The following is an 18,405-nucleotide window of genomic DNA, read 5'->3' as shown; positions in this document are numbered from 1 at the left end:
GATTTTAAAACGAACAGCTTTCTCTGGCTCTTTCACACGTTTTCATGGTAGGTCGACGGTCGGACACTGCAAGGTAACCATTTGCCTGTTCATTTGCTCGCTAATTCATTCGGGCTATTCCCTTAAATAGGCAATCATCGCCGATGGTTTCTGCACAATTTTTTTGTTTATTTCTGTTACATTTAACATTTGCAATGAGTAAATACGCACATAGTCAGCCTCAACATCTCACACACGGGGCTCTGATCATCATGTTTGCAAGGGCAATGGTGCCATTACATGCATCACCAAAAATGCATCACTTCCAGCACATTGGCGTGCAAAAACCAGACATAGGTGTCGCATGTGTTATGACATTCAATGTTTTCTCAACGGCCGAAGCTTCATGCTGACCTTGTGTCAGACGTGCTACTGAGGCGCTGAATTGCTGCCGCCTGCTGCGACCGTTGCTGCCGCGTCGAGTCCGGCGCACTGGCGATGCGTGTCACCTCTGTGTGTGCCCCGGGCAGAGTGCCCCAACCTGCGCCAGCCGTGGCGACCAGGCCAGAGTCGCTTGCCAGCCGTCCCAGAGCTCGGTGTTGAAGGTTCTCCTGGCTTCCCGCACGGCCGTGCACGGCTTCCGCCAGGCTCACCGCAGGTGGCGGAACAAGGCCCGAAGACACCGCGGCTCGCATCTGGTAAAGCCGTGGGTCGCATGCTGGGTTGAGCGTGAGCTGCCGCTGGAGCTTGCGGTGGAGGTTGCCGCTGCCCAGAGTGTCGTCACCACTGCTGCCTGCACCGCCAGGCGACAGTACGGGACTCCTGCATGAAAAAAAATGGCAGCAGTTGGTTACTACATGGTCTAAGGAAAATCTGAAAGCAGGTAATGCTTTGCTGGAATGAGCAGCACTCCATGCGAGCAGACAATAGAGAGCCCACAGAGTTCTTACCGTTTGTGGTTGCCTGGGTTACTAGAGAGGTGTACGGCAGCAGCAACCCTGGCAGCAACATCTTGTGACACTTGGTCTAACCACAATGCCTTATAGTAGACACGTTTTATGTCCCCTTAGTGTTTTTGCCAAAAAAATAACTTTAAAGGCAACGTGTTCATGATTATGCTGCTGCTGAAAATTTACGCAAGCGAAGATGAAGAATAGACTTTGTTACTGCAATAATAGCACTGTGTTTGTCTGGTCAAGCTCTGCACCAGCAACCTGGCCGCTCATGTTTGTGCCTACAGTAACCAATAATTTGCAAATGGTAAGAAGGTTGCGGAGGAGTTAAAACTCTATAGTTACTTAAGTTTATGTGAAGTTTCAGTGAATACACAAGGCCAACATGTTTTGCACTGCTGCAAAAAGAAGTCCCTTATGACATTGCTCAAGCAGTTAAGCATTCCTCGTTAATGTTATGTCATCTAGGCAACAGAATGAACAAGTGAGCTAGAAGGTTTACTTGCATCTTGAAACTGTGAAAGCACACAAAGGCGAGAACGAAGAGAGAAGACCAGATGAGGCACTGGCTCACAACTGAAAAATTTTATTGAGAGGAGACAAATGTATGCACGCGAAAAACAGAGTAGGAGGGTTGGGCATTCGTGTCAAGGATCATGGCTTAAAGCTTTTGAAGGCAACATTGCAAATTTTAAGGAGTCTAACTATCAAGAAAGTTAAATTCCTCATGATTCCTTTCTTCTTTCTCATCTTTGTGCACTTTTACAGTTTCAAGATGCATCTAGGCAAGTTGCTACAGCTATGGGCATGCTGCAATATGTTATACCACGAAGGTGCCATGTTGGTAAAGGAGATGTTCATTCCCTCAGCCTGATGTGTGAATCAGGTTGGAAAAGAAAGAAACACAATTACAACAAACTACACCAGCATGAGCTTCGTCAAAGAGTAGACAAAGATGCCCCAAATTTCCCTCCCAAACGTGCTCCCACCATGCGGAGTGTCAATTATTAACTAATGTAAGCTTTAACCTCGTGTGAATGTTCCTACCATGCTAGCATACGCGGCTGCCTTTGAGGTACGTACCTGGCCTCTAACACCGAACGCCACAGACGCATGTGTGTGCATGCGTGAGTGTGTGCATGTGTGTGTGTGAGATGTACTGCATGTAAATAAGCATATGTAAAATTCAGCCTGTCTATAATTCAGTGTAAATAAAATTCTTCATTAAAGGGACACTAAAGGCAAATATGAATTCAAGCTAAAGTCAGATTAATGCTCAAGAATGCCTAAGGTGTCAATATTATCACAAACAAAGTTTTAGTAACCGTGAAATTGAGGTAAATGCAGGACATGATTTGCGAATCACCTGGGCCATTCAAGTAGTAACCCGATGATGTAGGCACTCCTCATTATAATTCTGTCACTCAGCCTCTCATAATAAAAAGATCATCGCAATGCATTATAACATGGAAAAAGATGCTACTTGTCCAGTTATGTTTGTTGGTTAGAAAAAAGAACTCACTGACGTTACCCTCGACAACGACGTGGGCAGTCGAAAGATTTCGTATTCGCTGGACTCTGTGCCGCCCACGTGTTTGCGTTTCAGCAGTTTCGTTATGGCATAGTGCTGTGCTGGTTTTGATGGTTTGAGAAACTCACACAAACTACAAGTAGCAGAGAATTCTACGTCCATGCGATGTTGTGGGATGGCCAAACGGTCCACGCCAGTTGACCAAAACCAGTTGATGCGGCGATTCCAACGCACTGTCTTGGTTCCGTTTCCCTGTGGCCACATGCTTGGGCTTTGTGCAAGAAGCTGCAGCTTTTTCTGTCGGGCGCAGTTTTAATCAATGACGGCAATAGTGGCGGTGATGGCATGTGCAATGTCACTACTCCCTCAGTCAGGAGGCCAACCATTTGAATTGCGCGAAAGGTACGAAGTCCCTTCAGATGCGATTTTCCCTTGAACAAAGTCTTTTCTTGGCTCGAAAGAAGCGCTGTGAGGTTTCTGGAATAGTATTTTACCAGTCCACGTTGACTTAATATTTGCCTTTAGGGCCACTTTAACCATTTTTTTTTCTGCCTTCTTAATAAACAATGTTTTTTATGACACTGCTTGAAGAGACCATCATACCCTTTTTGAACATACAGTAAGAAAAAGTTGCTGACCCATATGTTCAGAGGGGCTGTGAACATGTGAGCCAAATATTATTACACTACATGCAGCAGGGAATTCGCAATCTCGTGTCGAAAATAGCAAAAAATTGCTTGCTCTCGCTTCTGCAATGTTTTCATGCAATGTCATCGCAAGCAGCTGGGCCCGCCAACAGCAACTGCCTGATTTCGTGATTGCAAGAAGATTTTCAGTACTACATAATTGCTAATTTCGAGTTAAATAAATGAAACACAGATATATATATATATATGTGTGAGTTAAATAAATTAAACACTATCGTGCGTAGACCAGCAGTGCAAACATGAAGCTATTTTTCGGTCTTCTTGACATGTGGGGTAATTTCGGCAGCTCACCCTTTGGGCAGTGAGAATGCTCCCAGTCCCGAGTCAGGATCCGAGAGCCGCTTTGCCACCGACAAGTGGCCTCCACCGTCAGCCTCCAACAGGTCGGCACCCAGCAGAGACGCCGACGGAGGTGGCACCGACGACTTAGTCCTCGAGAGCGGCGCTTTCTTCTTGGGGAGCATCGCTTCAGTCGCACCAGGTGGCAGGCTTTTTGTCTTGAGCAGTTCGCCTGTGAGGCAGGAATGGCAGGACAAGAGCCAGTCACTCTTCACTGTCGTCTAAACGGGTCTCAGCACTTGGACGTGAAACCCAATGCATTTAGTCAGTGTGTGCCTGGTTAGTGAGGGTGTGGCAACAGTTGCTACGAGCAATTACTGCAGTAAGTAAACGGTAACTTGTGCTTAGGAAAAAGGTGCTGCACCTAACAGATGTCTTCATCTTAATGTTATATAGTTTCTTTTTTATTTGGTTTGCACACGTGAAAACAATCACAAAGAAGAGGAAGAGAACTAGCTGGCAACTGGCCACCATGCCTGCCGGCTCTAGAAGAGAAAAAGTGCAGAGAAAAAGAATAGCGTACGAAGAAGAGGAGAGATATTAAGATAATCAGATAAAATTTTTAATATGGGGGAGGAGCGGAGTGAAGAACAACACAAGAGTAAAACTTACATGTGTGCCACACATATTGGGTGGCACTTAACGCCCAGCAAGTGGTCCACAATTTAGCACAAAAATTGTAGGAAAATGGTAGGCTATACTAGTCGGTAGTCTAGATTTGTCGTCTTCATAAACGATAAGAGGGCTCTGTGTGCTTGAACACAGAATAACACGAAAACATTGAATTGGCAACAAAAAGTTTGGGACTTTTCCTTTTTTTTTTTTTGCAGAAGTGCATTTATGGGTATATTGAATGTCCGCTTTTGGTTCACTTTGTTTTTCTCGGCTAAACTTCTGGCTGATTCATGCTGAAGTTTCACACAGGGCTGGCATTCCGCAGTGGTAAACGTTTACGTGAATACCACATTTGCATACACTGCTCACCCTTCTTTTTCCACACCAAATCCAAACTGCACATCATCAGTGGCGACACCACCTTAAAAGTGTAAATATTGTTATGTGGGAGCACAGAAGGCAAACTATTTACAACGTGTATTAACAAGGGGTAGCAAGCACTGGCCAACATAGAAGCCAGCCAACATCGAGCAAGGCACGTCGACGTCCTTAGATCAGCCAGAGAGTGCTTATGGGTACGTCCCACTAAATCCAAAGGTCGACATCAGCTTCTTCGAGTAGCATGTAGCATGACCCCTGGCGGCAGAAGCCCCGATCCAGCAACACTAAAGACCCACAGCAGAGGACGGGTGGTAAAGCTCGAGTTCGGAAACGTGGACAACGCTGCTGGACAACAGAACAGAATATGTAGAGGGATTAGCGCACGATCTCGCACGTGGCATCAGTCACTTGTCGAAGGGCACAGTATGGGCCCGTGTAGCGAAGAAGGAGCTTTTTGGAAAGCTCCATACATCAGGAAGAGGTCCAAAGTAGCACGAGAGCACCCAGAGCAAAATGTTCGTCGCAATGTCTCTGGTCATAAAGGTGCTTCTGATTGTCTTGGCAAGCAGCAGGTCTACTACAGGCTATCTGCCGCACATAATCAGCCTGTGCAACGGCGCTGCATGCATAATCATTAGCCAAAGTTGCAGGGGAAGGAAGAAATGTACCCAACGGTAAATCAGGTTCCCGTCCGAACAATAGGTGTAAGGGAGAGTATCCAGCAGTGTTGTGGCTGGAGGAACTACATGCGAACGTCACGCATGGCTATGCAAGGTCCCGATCACGGTGGTCAGCTGACACGTACTTGTTGTACTTGACATGTCAGTTAAGGTCGAATTCAAGTGCTCGGTGTGCCCGTTCGTCTGGGGACGATATGATGTAGTGATCTTGCATTGCGTGGTGCAGCAGCACAGGATATCGTCGATGGCTTTCGACAGGAAGGTATGGCTTCAGTCAGTCAGCAACTGACGTGGGGCACCGTGTACCAAAACTATGTCACGGAGGGGAAAGTCTGCCATGTTTGTAACTCAGCTGGTCGCCAATGCTTGCGTCATTGCGTAGCACGTCGCATAATCGGTAGCGATGGCGACCCATTTGTTTCCTGAAGCAGACGTAGGAAAAGGTCCAAACCGACACGGAAGAAGGGCTCAGGTGGGATGTCGATTGGCTGAAGATACCCAGCAGGAAGCACAGACGGTTTCTTTCGCCGTTTCTTTCGCTATTAACAGAGCTGGCATGCGCTGATAATAACGCTACACACAGTGGGCTAGGTCAGATCAATACAAGGGACAGCACAAATGGTGATGTGTTTGAGTGACACCAAGGTGGCCAACGGTTGGAGTGTCGTGAAGCTCACGAAGAACTTTGGAGCACAGGTGTGATGGTATAACAAGGAGAAGATCAGGACCGTCAGGGTACACATTACACCGATATAAGGTACCATCCTTCAGGGTGAACATGCTGGGAGAGGATTCCAGGCGCACAATTATTTCTTTTAAGCAGGCATCCTAACACTGTTCGTCGGTGGTGTTAAGCTATTGGCTCATGGAAAAGACGCAATGGATAGACTCAGTGCGCAAAGAGTCACAGTTAGCCAGAGGGTAGCGGGACAAGCAATCTGCATCTTTGTGCAGGCCTTCTATACCACTGTGTAGATGTACTCTTGCAGGTACAGTGCCCATCATGCGAGCCTGCCTGAGGATCTTTCAAAGAGGTGAGCCAACAGGAAGTGCTGTGAACGATCAGCCAAACAGATAAGGGCGAAATTTTGCAACTGCCCATACAACAGCAACGCACTCCCGTTCTGCAATTGAGTAATTTCGCTCCAATGCAGACAGTAGCCTGCAGGCATAAGTGATGACGGAGTTCACTCCACGTTGATGTTGGGCCATAACCGCTCATGTCAGTGCGGACTTCGGTTGGCGCTGATGGGTCAAAGTGGGCCGAAATGGGAGACATTGTGACTGTAGCAAGTATGTGACGCCCCCTCGGGCATAATCTTGGTTCGCCCGCCAAGCTCGGTGGCCTACTAAAACTCGACAGGCAACATTGGTCACCGCACCACAATAAACACCGACGAGCACGGCTGCTCGCCAATCAGTCATCGTTCAGCACCACCACGCTGCGGAGCGTCCGTCAATCGGAGGGTGCCTTGAGCCCTCCCTTGTTCACGACCCGGGGTGCATCGTGACACTGGCGACGAGGGTGGGACCCTCGTGACACTGGCAACGAGGCTGGCGACGAGGATGGCGACGAGTACCTACGGAGCGTCTCACACCGCCACGAGCGGCGAAACACCACCCCCGCGTTGCGGGGGCGGTGTTTCGGAACGGCTCGAGCCTTCCGCTGTACGGAAGGCTCGAGCCGTTCGAGGGAGATGTGTCCGCCTGGCAAATTTACAAGGAGCAAGTCCACGTGTTCTTCCTGGCAAACAATACACCCGAGGCCAAACAGCGGGACATTTTCCTGGCCAGCTGCGGAACCCGCGTCTTCAGCCTCCTGCTCGGCCTTCTCAAGCCAGCCACGCCTCACGTTAAGATGCTGGGTGAGCTGCTTGCCATACTGGGCTCACATTTTAACCCAGCACCGTCCACACTAATGGAGCGTTTCCGCTTCAACAACCGGAGCCGCTGGGAAGGAGAGACCCTCGAGCAGTTCGTTGCTGTGCTACGAGGGTTAGCGAGTGCCTGCGTTTTCGGGGACCAGCTGGACTCGCTGCTCCGGGACCGTTCGTGTTGCAAGCCGCTCGGTGACCGACTTCTGAGGCAGGTTTCCACGCTCAGGGTGGTAGTACTTGCACTTGTTGCCGTACGTGCACTTTTTGCCGTACGGGCTTGGTGTCTGCATGGCATCAACAACCCTGCCATGCAGACGCGACTCCTGGAGCTTCCCGACCCCTTGCTGGACGCCGCCATGAAGGCAGCGCTGGCAATGGAAGCTGCCGCCAAGGACGCCGGCGAGATTTCCCATGCGACTGGCTCACCGACGGCAGAAGCGGCGGTCGACAAGTTCATGACAAAGGGCAGTACCTGTGGTAGCTGTGGTGGTGCCCACTCCCCTTCATAGTGCCAGTTCTCTCAAGCACAATGCTTTACGTGCGGGAAAACTGGGCACCTGGCACCTGTATGCCGAAGGGGGAGGACGAACAGCAAGCAGCAGCCTGATTCAAGCCCAGGTACCAGACAAGTTCACGGCCAGGGTAGCCGTCGCAAGCGTATGCGGCGGAGGCGTGTCGCAGCAAGCTCAAGTTCTTCCGCGGCCAGGCTCCACATCGTGGCTGAGGACCCGCCAATTTTCAACATGTGGCACACAGGCTTTGTACCATCGTCTGTGCCGCCATACATGCTGACCGTTGAAATCTGCGGGCACCCCATTTCCATGGAGCTGGACACAGGGGCCAGCGTGTCTGTAATGGCCGGGAAGCTCTTCAAGCGTACCTTCCCCGGCGTGTCCGTCGAGGCTTCGGGCGTGATGCTGCGCAGCTCCTCTGGGCAACTCTCCCAGGTCCAGGGTCAGGCACAGGTCAGCGTTCGTTTTGGCGACAGGGAGGCAACCCTTCCTCTCTACTTAACGAAGGGGTTGTCGCCGATGCTGCTGGGCCGAAACTGGATTCACGCACTGGGCATTCGTCTGCCAGAGTACCCGGAAGCCAGCCTGGATGTGGTGCAGAGCTGCCAAATCTGCCAGGAGCATCAGCGAGCCTCGCGTAATGTGGAAAGCACCCCCTGGCCGTTCCCACAGATACCCTGGTCCCGCCTACATGTGGATTTTGGGGGCTCTGGCGGTGGTGGCGGAGTAGCCTCCCTGCGCTTGGAGGACCTGCAGAGCCAGCTCGAGGAACAGCGGGAGCTGGCATCGGCACGGCTGCTGGAGCTGGAGCAGCTTCAGCATGACCACAAGGAGGCCCTGAAGACGGTGGAGCGGCTGCCGCTAGAGCTGCGGTCGCTGCCCGAGAGCCTGGTGGTGAGCACGGCCGAGTACAAGTGCCTGCAGAACCAGTTCTCCGTGCTGTACAACGAGGGCATGCAACTCAAGACTCAGCTGGACGAGTGTCGCTTCTTGCTGTCGACAGCCAAAAACTCGCACCTTCGCCAGATTAAGCAGATGGAAAGCGAGGAGCTCGTTGTCCAGAAGAAGCTTCGCTCGGAGGTCATCCGCCTCAAGGACATCGCGCAGATTCGTCGAGAGTACGAGAATCTACGCATTGAGTTTGAGGCGTCATCGGTGTCCAGCGAGCAGGCTCAGCCAATCAACCGGGCGATGCGGCACATTATAACGAGCCTGCAGAGCCACAACAGGCAGCTCAAGAGCGAGGTCTCCCGCAGCAAGCGCAAGCTGCGCGAGGCCCAATCAGAGACGCAGAAGCTGAAGCAGAAGCTGGCTGCTGACCAAGGGTGCCGTCCCGGGCCTTTGCCAGAGTCGGGAGCTCCAGTTTTCGCCAGGAACTTCCGTCCTGGCCCACCCTGGTCTGCCGGACAGGTGGTGTCCCCTGCCAGCGCCTCATCGCTGCTCGTGCGCATGCCAGATGGGGACATGTGGCACAGACACGCCGACCATGTCAGGCCTCGCCTCGGGACCTGGCCAGCACCCTCGACTGCCACTGAGTTCCAGCCCGCAGGAGGACTAGCGGCAGCACCAGCCGCTTCCAGCGGAGTACCACCTACCTCGGAGGTGGCAACCGTAGCCAGTGGTGCGGCACCCGTTGGACCGGTGTCGAGCCCAGCACCACTCGCAAGGCCGACCACTACGAATCCTCCGGATGGAGCAAGGCTGGCTCAGGCAGCACCCGGCGTTGCCACACCCAACCCGTCAACACCGGTGCCCAGGCGGAGTACTCAACGGCGGAGGCCATTGGACCGTTACTCGCCTGGGTAGCAGGCACCGTCGACCCAGCTAGGGTGGAGGCAGAGCCTCACAGTGTGAACATGGGTGTTTGTTTTTCATTTAACAAACAAACTGGGGCTAAGGGGGTGTAGCAAGTATGTGACGCCCCCTCGGGCATAATCTTGGTTCGCCCGCCAAGCTCGGTGGCCTGCTAAAGCTCGGCAGGCAACATTGGTCACCGCACCACAATAAACACCGACGAGCACGGCTGCTCGCCGGTCAGTCATTGTTCAGCACCACCACACTGCGGAGCGTCCGTCTATCGGAGGGTGCCACAAGACCTCCCTTGTTCACGACCCGGGGTGGATCGTGACAGTGACGAGCGTGGTTAACTCGGAGAAAGCCGTTGCTTGTTTAGGACCCCAGGTAAAAGGGGTGCGCCTTGTTTAAGATTATCTGTGAGTGGTTTCGCAATCTCTGCGACGATACTGGTGCACCAGAATGGTGGCGCCATCTGTCACCACTATGGTGAAAGGTGCCTCTCACCATAGCCCTGACAGACAGTGCTGCATTTCATTCGCACAATTTACTAAGAATGCAGTTTTATTATTATTGCAGTAACTATTTGTGGATTGTATTTCACTTTCAGTTTTTATTCAAAATTACATGTCACTGCCTTGCAGCCCTTTGTAGAGGTAGTGGGAGCTAGTAAACTAAGCTGCTACAGTGCATATTTTACTCCTGTCATCCTTCATGGACATAACATAAAAATGAACCTTCATTTCCATTCAATTCATTTTAAATTCCACATTCCTTGCACATTTTTTGTCCAATTGCAGTCTTTCACTTCTACACCCCCTCCTGTATATAAATATCCTGTAATTTGTGCTTTATATAAAAGAAATGCAATAATCTGAACCCACTATGAAGTGCCAACTCGGTGTGAAATTTTCTTGCACTCAAATTTCACACTGAGCTGGCACCGAGTCTCACACTGAGTTTCACCCTTCAAGGTCCCACCATTTGTACCCGTGTTCATCTCGTTTTTTCGTATTAGTGTTCCAGTGTGTTCTACCTTTGCATCACCATACACCACACAGCCCTTAAAAGGGTTTGCTGTCATTTACTCTTATGCTCAGTATAAGCCTACTAAGAGTTTAGTTATAACTTGGGGATGCACAGGATTGTTCAGAGCTGGATGAATCACTGAATTGGGCATTTTGTAACAAATATTAATGTAAATCAAGTGTAAGGCAGTGTTGCTAGAAGGCAAGGTATTCCCATCTGAATGTTACCTAATGCCCAATTGTTTGTGATGTGCAGCTTGCTTATCATTTGTGTTAGGTTCTCAAAACAGTCTGCTACAACTCAATTTCAGTACGTCAGCATCTAACAGTAATGTGATCCTTTGTGCAGGTTTGCGACACGTATAAGAGACTCTGGCGTCTACCACTATGTGACCACAGTTCGACAATGTGGATAAATTCGCATGTCAGCGTACCTTAGAAATGTGCTTTGTGAATGCAAGCAGCAAAAAGAACCACGATAGGCTAGATGACACAATGTAGTTGCACAAAACTGGAATGAACTACTGTCCAGTAAGGACAACATGCGATATCTAAATCATGTCAATATCCATGTCCCACTTAAGAGACACCCTCTACCTGAGGTCTCCTTTTGAATATTTTTATCAAGGACATCTCAGGAATATTGCATCTGGACCTTTTATGGTCTAAACATGTAAATAGTACCTTTCAATAATCTCGAAAGCTGCGGACTTGTGCGGAGGTTTATCAAAGCACCACAAATGGCGACTTAGTGAAGGTTCTGTAAGGCAGGTGGAAATAAATTCGCATCCCAGATCGCTCTGGCAGTTGTTACTGGTGTTTTCACCATTGATCTGCATAAAGTGTTCATGCCAGTCAGAGATGTCACCCAACCAGAAACCACCGGCGCCTAACACAAATGTAAGAGCAGTCAATAAGAAATGCACACTAGGCAATCTTTTTGTGAGTTCATGCACCCTACACATGACTTCTCAAATACTTCAGGGGGTGCATCCACTCACCACCAGGCGACGAGTCGCGGCTCTTGATGGCACCGCGCGCCTTGACCTCCTGCAGCTGGAGGCGGGCTTGCTCGGCAAGCCGCTCGGTGACCGACTTCTGAGGCAGGTTTCCACGCTCAGGGTGGTAGTACTTGCACTTGTTGCCGTACGTGCACTTTTTGCCGTACGGGCAGCTCGGAGGTCCTTCGGGAGGCAAGGTTCCACTCTTACGCAGGAAAGCATCCAGTGAGGGCCCGTGCCTCCCCAAGGGGTCATCGGGGGGCATGAACCTGCATGCACAGGGACTTTGGAACACGGCACTATGCGCGAATAACGGGACAGTGAAGCTGCACCACAGGGTCCACACTAAAAGCGGTAGCTGTTTGCCCCACAAGTGAACACGGCATCACTTTTAACGTTATAGAATGAAGGGCCCCGTGTCACAGAAAATCTGGTGTTGGCGTCCCGCATCTAGCGTCGACCGTCCAGTGAGTGAAAAATCATTCCAAACCACACATACCCAACCACGCAGGGCTTCACTGTAGCGGAGACATTACTAAACTAATTGAATTTCTCAAAGTAAAATGCGGCTGAAAAATCGTGAAGTACAACTTACACACAACCTACAGACATGATAGTGTCGTATTGTAATTCGAATATATGATAAAACACAATTCTGTTATGCAGAAACTCGAACACAAAGCCCTTTCCGAGCATTTCTACCATTCATAGAGCGGCGCACCTAGTTTTTTGCAACACCTCCAGATGGCGTTGGCCTCCGTGCATCCATGGCCCATGCAAGAGGCTGCATTTCTACCAGAAAGCTCGCCTTCATGCATAGCATTCACTACCAGCATTTTCCGGTAAACATTATGGTTATATAAGCTGCAGTTGCTAGGAAGTGTAAGAAGCAGTCAGGGATCTTCAAATGCTATTGCGTTCCACTCTTAAAGGCGAAGCTTAAGTGTACTCCAAATTTTTACCGAGATCTCAGTAAAAAATTTGGAGTAAGAAATTTGCCACAACTCGCGTTGTGGCGCGCTCTCTGTGCTGGTACGTGGCATGGCACCCAGCAGAGTAGGTCCTCCAAGACTGCGAGAACAGTACCCATTCACCGTAGACAATTCGAATGGCATGAGCATTATGCAGCCTCTCCACTTGTTATTTGCAACCTAATTTGTTATCGCAACTTGGTCATCTCTTGACAGTTGCAAGGTTTCCAGAAGGGTAACCTAATGATCCGGATTTATTAAATGCTGGCCTCTGGGGTCCCTTTAATGCCACTACAGCGTTCCACAGCTACAGCTGTGAAATGGGTCATCCATTTCTCAAAAGGAAAATGTCTCAACAGAGGTGTGGAGTCCTGCTACAATGGCTAGAGGAAAATCTGGGGCCACTGTCTCTGCAAGTTTCTTAAAGGAACTGTGACACCACAGGAATGGTGGGTTATTGAAGGTTTAGCTTGTGTTGAATGCGGCTTGGCCTAAAACATGCTCACAATCATAGATTTCTACATAAAAACTCCATAACAAGACTGTATTATCCCATAATCTTGTATATCTTTGCTCATAACAAAACAAGTAATACTAATATTTGACACTAGCATACAGTGAATGCAGACATGCTTGACATTTCTCTGAATTTAGTGACCTGCCAATGGTTACTGTTTACATTTCACATAACTGTACACATGGTACAAGCACTTCGTCTTGATAACAAACTCCTACATAATAACATTAAAGAAAAACACACACCCTGTCCAAGTACAGACTCTAATGCAAACTCTCACTTCCCAGCATTCCTACATGCACAACAGCACCGCATGCATCCCCTTCTCGTGTAGTAATTGTGAGAAGCTGCGCCAACGAACCTGTCATTGACGAATGTGTACATAAGCAGGCGCTCCTCAACAACACGTTTGAAGTCTAGGCTCTCAGCCACCAAGTCCCGGTAGTTGTCGTTGGACACTACCACGCCACCCGTCTGTGCGGCCATCTTCAGGATGTAGCGATCTTCATAGCACACCATGCGCTTGCCACCCACGTTGCGCGAAGGCGTGAAGAACAGCAGCCGTTCCTTCTCGAGTTGCAGAAGGATCTCTTGGTCTGCACAGGATGAGCACATGAAGTCAGAAATGACTGTCACTTACTGCAGCGAGTCAGTGTGAGCCGAGTTAGTGACTCAAGTGAACGAGACTGTTCTCACAGTTCCCGCAACATTACTTTGTAAATATTTGTGCACCTATGACGATGAAGTCGTTAGTGTAGGGCACTGATGTTTCTGAAGCCTCTCTGTTGTTTTTCAGTAGGGTCTCCCAACATCTCTTTGGCACTAAACAAGTTACACAACTAATGTGGCTTTTACAAACACAACGATCCCAAAATAGTTATTTAATTTAAAGCAACGAGTAACACATACATTTTGTCTGCTTTAGACGTCCCAACAGAATCGGTTCTTGAAATTGCAATATGGCAGCAGTTGTTCTTATTATGCCATTATAAAGTTGTAAACTGATACTTTACATGTTTTAATCAGTTTCTGGCAGTTTTCATAGAACTGAGCCCCTAAGCAAATGTGCTCCCAACACTGTTTTAGGCTTGTAGCGCAGCTCGGAAGAGCAAAAAAGGAAGGAGGTAGGGGTAATCAAAGGGAACGGAAAACAGAGCGAGCGCTACAAGCCTAAAACAGTCATGACATACCAACTCGCCCAAACTGCCACGCTTGTGCTCCCAACAGTTAATAGGGTTTAATATTGTTGTTTAAATTCAACAAATTCCATTCAAATTGGCTGATCACTGGCTACATAAGAGCACTTTTGCATTGCATGTGTATCTGAATAGGAAGGAGGGTGAGTGCTAAACCTTCTTAACTGCAACAGTAGGACCTGTCATCCGTCCGCATTACACCGAGGCTGCTCGGTGAAGCATGAACACAACAAACTCTTAAGTACAGCAGTGGACCTTATGGAAGGTGGCAAAGGATGGCTTATATGATGCTGCCATTTCTGATCACAAGCGTAATCAGGGGCTATAAACAAAGCAACAACAACAAAAAAACAAACATCCTAGGCACATGTTGGAATCTCTGTGAATCAAAGCTTCTGTGAAAAGGTTACATGAATGCCATAAAAAGAAATATGATGCACACAATTATTTTTATTGTCATCTATGCAATGTGCAGTCTCGAGTCAGGTTTATGTTTGTGCATCTGATCAGTCACAATGATACTGTGATGCTGCGTTTATGTTTATGCACCACACCGTTCGAAATCTAAGCAGAAATGCAAACAGCAGTTCATGCGAATGCACACTGTGAGACATCAAAGCAGTGATGTCTAGAGGCCGAAGGTAATACTTGTAGAGAAAGGTGTTGAGGACAGACGTACGCAAATGACCGCGATTAACGTTGACTATTGTGTTTCTTGTGTCATTCCTGCGTCCGTGGCATAATGGAAAGTGGCACATGCATGCACATGGTCTCACGCACATGTGCTGCATGACACCGAGGGGGCGTCGCATGCTTGTCACACCATCACGGTCAGGAAAGTCGGGGAGGAATTGCCAAGAAAACTTCACTTGAACGTGACCAGCCGAGCTGCCATGCGAGGGAAGGTGCCACAAGCTCACCCTTGATGGGAGTCTCCGCACGCGAGGCTTCCTTTCGCCAGCTGGGGACAAAAACGGTGATGCTGGTGTGGCCCCTGGCCTTGAACCAGTCCACCGCCAACTGGATGCCTCGGCACGAGAACACTTCCTTGTTCCCATGACTGGAAGAAAATCATGCAACACCAACATGTAGTCATGTGACGCAGCACCAACTACAGCGCAAAGAGTGAAGGAGACCCAAAGTTGACATCACTGGCTGCCGTGGCTGTGCCGGTGAAGCAAGTATGGAAACTGGCTAGAGTTGTCACGAGTCCATCAAACAAAAGCCATCAAACAAATATCAGCAGCCCTCAAGCCACAAAACTCAAGCCACATTTGATGGCACACAATCTGATTAGTTGCATAGGCGCCCGTCCTGACTATGTCAATTTCTATGTCATCTGCAGCATATAATTGAAGAGGCAGCTTAAGTATTCATACAAAAATTTACTTTTTCCCAAACAATTAGAAAACAACTTTCCCGAGACCTATAAGCAGCTTGCCTTTGTCTATGGGAAGCATAAATAAGGTGTTCAGAAGAGCGATGACTAAATACAGGTGACAGCCCTTTATGGCTTAATACAGCTGACCAGTGTTTATCAATTGTATTGAAAAAAAAAGAGCTTTTGAATGCAAAAAAAGAACAACAAACATGAATTTATGCTGATGAGAGTACAACTTGCGTTTCTGTGCCACCATTATGAATGCCACTGTTCAGGCAGCCATCTGCAACTTAAAGGGTCCCTGAAGCGGTCCATGTCGTGTATGCCTATAGGCACAGTGGGTATCTCCCTCAAGCCATAGTGCAAAGGAGATAAGAACGAATACGGAGCGCACAGGAGAGTACGTGCCTGTGCATGCCGACCCTGTTTCCCTTTTTTGTCTTTTGTATATTTGTCTTTTGATATTAAATAATAGTACTAATAACTATAAGAAGGAGAAAAAAAAGAAGAAAATGCAGAACAAATTGTCCTTGTCTGCTTTTTACTACAACTTTTGGTTTGTAGAAAACCTTTTGCTGATCCCACAGTAAACAGACAACAACGTAAAAGCAAGCAATACGACACCAGTGGCGCATTTTCAGCGGAGAAAGAAACACGACCACCGTGCACCCCCTTAAGCAATGTAAAAAACAATTTGGCAATTTCGTCCATCGGGCGAAGCACTGAAAGCGGCAGCAAGGTGCAGCATTGCACTTGGTCGGGCGGTATGCTCTGCTAGCTGTACACGGGTGCGACACGTTAGTGCGCCGCAGCACGCAATGCAATAACTGACGTTCGCCCCACCACGTGACCGATGTTTTGTGGCGAGGCCTTTTTTCGCGATGCCTCTTCGGGGCTTCGTGAGCGGTCAGGGCAACCACTGACGAACGCGAAAAGCACCGGGAAGCCTATCGGAATGCGAGGGCTTCGCCGCAAAATTATCGCCACGCTGGCGTGACCTCGGCAGCGCACGAGGTGAGGCCGACGGGACGCCGTCCGTGCTCGTCGGCGCGCCCAGCTAGCGAAACGTGAGATAACGTTGGCGCGAACACCGTCTGCTGTCCGTTCCGCCCGGACCAGCGCGCGTGCAGCTGCTCGGCGGGAGCGCTGTGTTCATGCCAGGCAAGAAAATTGGCAGTGGCTTAGCTCGGTTATGCCAGGATATACGTAGCGAAAGCTAAGGTATAGCATGGTTAGCCCTGGTAAATCTTGATTGCAAGTCCAGCTTAGTGTGGTTGTCTAGCTATGTTGCGGCGTCTAGCCAGTCGTTCGGCGCGCTGTTCGTCTGTTTCCTGGGCGATTCGTTTCCTCTTCATCTCGTTGTCGCCGTCCATATTGTCGCCATATTGTCCAATTGTCCACCAATTGTCGCCTTCCATATACTATAATGTCGCCTCAACTGTGGTTGCGGCGCACGCGAGCGCTCCTTTTCAATCCTCCGGCATGTTACATGCGACGCAGCAGGCGAAGCGAGCGGAGGCGAGCGCAACGACGAGGAACGCGGTGTGCCTTCTCGGAGCATGGCCAGGGCGAAATCGCAAGTTCGCGGCCAGTAAAACTTTCGCTTTAAAACTGTGCCGTCCCGCGGTTTCACGGCAAGCCGAGCGACGAAAATTGTAAGGTACCGAAAGGTGCGCAAACGTTAACAACAACAAGAGCAGCCTTGTTGTCGGTGCAAGACGCGTCTGCCACCGAATTTCGTCGTATGAAATGCTCCTCAGGTTTCTCGTAGTGCGTTCGGGTATAATCGTAAACGAAGCGCCCATTCTTGCTGAACTTCGTGCTTTGCGCTACGTGCTCTTCATTCGTCAACTCGGATGGGCCAAGTGTGTCCAAATCGCTACGCCGAGAAAGCCAAAACGCACCCTCCCCCCCTCCCCCCCCCCAAAAAAAAATCATGCTGCAACGATTTAGCGGTATAACTGCGAGAGAAGTGCGTTAGGCATTACATCGCAGCTCTTTGAGGCCCCGGATGCACGGTTTACACCGCTTTCACCGCCACACTGCAAAGTGTCGTTCGGGGGCTCGGCCGACACGCGCCCCGAGGAGCGAACTCTGACGGTGGCCCAGAGCGCAGACCGCCATCGGCTGCACTACACGCAGGCACCCGTCTACTCCATATCTCCGCTGCGTGATCGCCTTCCCGCACTTTACAGCCGTGCCGCCCCCCCCCCTTTTTTTCCCCGCTTCGACGCTCCAAATGGTAGCGCATTAAAAAACGTGCGGCCTCGTGTTTTCACCTACGACTCGGTCGCAGCTAGCGGGTGCCCCCACGGCAATTTTCGCACTTGCAATCGGGCTTCACTGCACGACGCCCTACCACGCGGCGCAGCCCACCCACAAAGCGCGGATCGCAGCTGCGGCGTAGCTCGGCGACTGGACGATGCACTACAGCAGCAGCTGCTACGGGTTCTCTCGAGCCTCGAAGGCTGCGCCACAAATGCAGTCGTCTTACACATCCGCGGTTGCTTCGCGTGTACCATTGCGTGGGGATTTGCCCGAATGTTTTGCAAGCAGCAGCAGCAGTCTACGACGACGCAGTCGTGTAACGAGGTCGCTGTCACGTCCCTCTCTGCGCCACACACGTACTCCTCTTTATTTTTCGCAAAGCAGGCCTCGTCACACGGCAGAGGGCACCAAACACCAGCGTCCTCGGTATGTCCCAATAAGTTGGGGTTTAAGCTCAGCTCGGACTGGCGCTTAAGCCAAGCGGAACTCGCGGAGCCGTGAGAGAACAACGCGAGATCGTACGCAACGATATCCGCGCTCGAATGCGAAACCCCGTGGGCCGGCACCACGTGCCTGAATTGAAGCACGTGGTTTTTTTGTCTCCTCGGTGGTCCTGCGAGCGTCATCCCTGTTTCCATGGGCAATTCGCGAGTGCACTCAAGCCTCGGTTAGAAC

General features: G+C 49.9%; 1 protein-coding gene across 3 annotated transcripts in view; it reads right to left on the bottom strand.

Moving 5' to 3' along the window:
* Positions 1-18,405, bottom strand: part of LOC135908078 (probable ribonuclease ZC3H12D) — a 151,171-nt gene that overhangs the window by 10,995 nt on the left and 121,771 nt on the right. For all 3 annotated transcript variants that reach the window (XM_065439818.1, XM_065439820.1, XM_065439819.1), the window contains exons 4-8: positions 15,002-15,141; positions 13,247-13,481; positions 11,398-11,666; positions 3,462-3,681; positions 394-801 (exon numbers count right to left, since the gene is read on the bottom strand). In XM_065439818.1, the coding sequence (XP_065295890.1) occupies positions 394-801; positions 3,462-3,681; positions 11,398-11,666; positions 13,247-13,481; positions 15,002-15,141 (1,272 nt within the window). The remainder of the gene's footprint in view (positions 1-393; positions 802-3,461; positions 3,682-11,397; positions 11,667-13,246; positions 13,482-15,001; positions 15,142-18,405) is intronic.

Source organism: Dermacentor albipictus, chromosome 5, assembly GCF_038994185.2.
Source record: "Dermacentor albipictus isolate Rhodes 1998 colony chromosome 5, USDA_Dalb.pri_finalv2, whole genome shotgun sequence".
Lineage (NCBI taxonomy): Eukaryota > Metazoa > Arthropoda > Arachnida > Ixodida > Ixodidae > Dermacentor > Dermacentor albipictus.
Note: the sequence above shows the minus strand (reverse complement) of the source record. Positions and strands in the feature narration are given on the sequence as shown.